The 3,234-nt window shown below is 39.8% G+C and overlaps 1 protein-coding gene across 1 annotated transcript; it reads left to right on the top strand.

Moving 5' to 3' along the window:
* Window positions 1-473: 473 nt before the first annotated feature.
* Window positions 474-1,415, top strand: LOC106701198 (olfactory receptor 1J2). The gene has a single exon (XM_014480567.2). The coding sequence runs from the start codon at window positions 474-476 to the stop codon at window positions 1,413-1,415; it is 942 nt and encodes a 313-aa protein (XP_014336053.2).
* The last annotated feature ends 1,819 nt before the right edge of the window (window positions 1,416-3,234 follow it).

Here is a 3,234-nt window from a genome sequence, read left to right as displayed (position 1 = left end):
AGGACGCTCTCTGAATTGAAAAAAATACAAAATATGTGTATATGAGGAGTGCTCTTTAGCAAATACAATACTTTTTTTTATCCTTTCATATGAAAAGTATAACTCCCATACAAAATTTAACAGTGGTTGTTGAAGTCAATTCTTCTAAAGGTTGCTGTGCAATGGTTGATGATCCTCACCACAGAGCACTCATGGGGCAGTAAAATGGCTGTGTCATCATGTACTCACCCTCAGCGACACAGATACATGAATGCTATTTTGCTAGTGAATCAAGAAAAGATGGCTCTCTTTAACGTCCCTCGTTGGTAATTTTTTCTAATTCCCTTATGTGTCAACGTATAAGGAGTATATAAGAAATACGTTGTTTCCTACTTCCCAAAATCAGATATATATTTTTTACATGACTGATAAAATTATTTCAGAGACCTTCATATTCTCAACCATTCTTCATCTGCAGCAGACAGGAGAGGAGCATGAGGAGGGAGAACCAGAGCAGTGCGTCCGAGTTCCTCCTCCTGGGGCTCCCCATCCGGCCAGAGCAGCAGGGCATGTTCTTCGCCCTGTTCCTGGGCATGTACCTGACCACGGTGCTGGGCAACCTGCTCATCCTCCTGCTCATCAGGCTGGACCCTCGCCTGCACACCCCCATGTACTTCTTCCTCAGCCACTTGGCCCTCACTGATGTCTCCTTCTCATCTGTCACTGTCCCTAACATGCTAATGAGCATGCAAACCCAGGATCAATCCATGCCCTATGCAGGGTGCATAGCACAAATGTATTTTTTCATATTTTTTACTGATCTGGACAGCTTCCTTATTACCTCCATGGCGTATGACCGCTATGTTGCTGTATGTCGCCCCCTTCACTACACCACCATCATGAAGCAGGAGCTGTGTGCCTTCCTAGTGGCCGGATCCTGGATCCTGTCTGGTGCCAGCTCCCTTTCTCACACTCTCCTCCTGACCCAATTATCCTTCTGTGCTGACAACACCATCCCCCATTTCTTCTGTGACCTTGGTACTCTGCTCAAATTGTCCTGCTCAGACATCTTCCTCAATGAGTTGGTCATGTTCACAGTAGGCGTGGTGGTCATTACTCTGCCATTCACATGTATCCTGGTATCTTACGGGTACATCGGGGCCACCATCCTAAGGGTCCCTTCAACCAAGGGGATCTGCAAAGCATTGTCCACGTGTGGCGCCCATCTCTCTGTAGTGACTCTGTACTATGGGTCAATATTTGGGCAGTACCTCTTCCCAACACTGAGTGATTTCATTGACAAGGACATCATTGTGGCTCTCATGTACACGGTGGTCACACCCATGTTGAACCCCTTTATCTACAGCCTTAGGAACAAGGACATAAAAGGGGCCCTGGGCAAACTCTGCAGTAGAGCAATGTTTTTCTTACAGTGACACCCAACTTTTATTTAAATCAGAACCTCATTTTGATTCATCTCTTGTATTGGATTTTTCCATTTGAATATAACTCAAAGCTTTAATGTCACCAAACCCTAAGAAAGATGATGGCATGTTGTATTTACTTGACAAATGTTCATTGACCAGAATTTCATTCCCTTATTAGCAGTACTCTCCTGGTGTGGAGAAAAAGGAAACCTCTGCACTGTTGGTAGAAATGTAAGTTGGTTCAGTAACTATGGAAAACAGGATGGAGGTTTCCCAGAATTTCCATATGATTTAGCAATCCCACTCCTGGGTATATATCCAAACAAAACTGTAATTCAAAAAGATATATGCACCCCTATCATGTTCATAGCAACACTATTCACAATAGCCAAGACAGAAACAACCTAAATGTCCAGCAATGTTTAGATGAAGGGATAAAGAAGATATGGTATATATATATATATATACATACATTGGAGTACTACTCAGCCATAAAAAGAATGAAATAACACCAGTAACAGCAACATGGATGGGCCTAGAGATTATCAATTGTACTTACATGAAGTAACTCAGAAAGAGAAAGACAAATACATATGCTACCTTTTATACATGGAATCTAAAATATAACACAAATGAACTTATTTATGAAACAGAAACAGACTCACGGACATAGAGAACAGACTTTTGGTTGCCAAGGAGAAGAGAAATGGGGGGAGAGATGGACCAGAGGGTTAGCAGATGTAAACTACCATGTATAGAATGGATAAACAGCCATGTCCTATTATATAGCACAGAGAACTATGTTCAGTACCCTATGATAAACCATATAGTAAAGAATATTTTTTTAAATGTGTATCTATGCATAACTGAATTACTTTGCTGTACAGCAGGGATTAACGTGACATTGTAAATCAACTATACTTCAATAAAAAATTTTTTTAAAACCCAGTACTCTCCTTTGGAAACAACTTTTGATCAGAAAATGCTATATTAATTTTATTACTTATTTCTACAACTTGGGGGCATTAACAATACAAAAATATACAGGTCATTTAGTTATCTTTTATTTGAGGAGAATTTTGGAAACCGATATATTTTAAGCCCATAGTTTCAGGATTTCACACCCCAAGAATCTAAAGAATTACCTATATTATTACACTACACTCTTATGCAGACAATGCAGGATTTTCTTTTTGTCTTTATGGGTCTATTAAATCATAGAATCCAAACTGTCACTTAAATAAAAGGAAATGCATAACTTTCTGCCTGTGGTATAAAATGTTACAAAAATAACTCTGATGATAGGGGAACCTGGAGGAGATCCAGACTGGCCAGGAAGTTCCCCTTTGCCAGCACAGTGTGGTTGACATTGATTAGCCCCCAAACACAATCAGCAACGAAAGCACACTTAGTGCTGGCCTCCTTTGTATGTATACTGAAATGCACTAGATTATCCCAGTGCATAATCTCTGAAAACATCATTGACTTTTGTTAATATCACTGCAGATTCAGCACTCTCTATCCTTCCTGGACTTCTTGCTTTCCCAAATAAAGAATGAAAGCAAGGCTTTTCAAACTTTAACATGCCTAAGAGTTCCTGGAAAGCTTGTTAAAACAGAGATTCCTGAATCTATCTCCATGAATTCCAATTATGTAGTTGTGGGACGAAATCCAAGAATTTGCATTTCTAACAAGCCCCCACACGATGTGGACACTGCAGATTTGTGAACAATGATTTGAAGATCAGTGAAAAACTAAACTATGAAAGTGTGGGATGCAGGTTTATAACATCTTCCAAGAATTCTTTTTTTTTTAATTTAATTTTATT

This window comes from Bos mutus, chromosome 11 (assembly GCF_027580195.1).
Source record: "Bos mutus isolate GX-2022 chromosome 11, NWIPB_WYAK_1.1, whole genome shotgun sequence".
NCBI classification, from domain to species: Eukaryota; Metazoa; Chordata; class Mammalia; order Artiodactyla; family Bovidae; genus Bos; species Bos mutus.
Note: the sequence above shows the minus strand (reverse complement) of the source record. Positions and strands in the feature narration are given on the sequence as shown.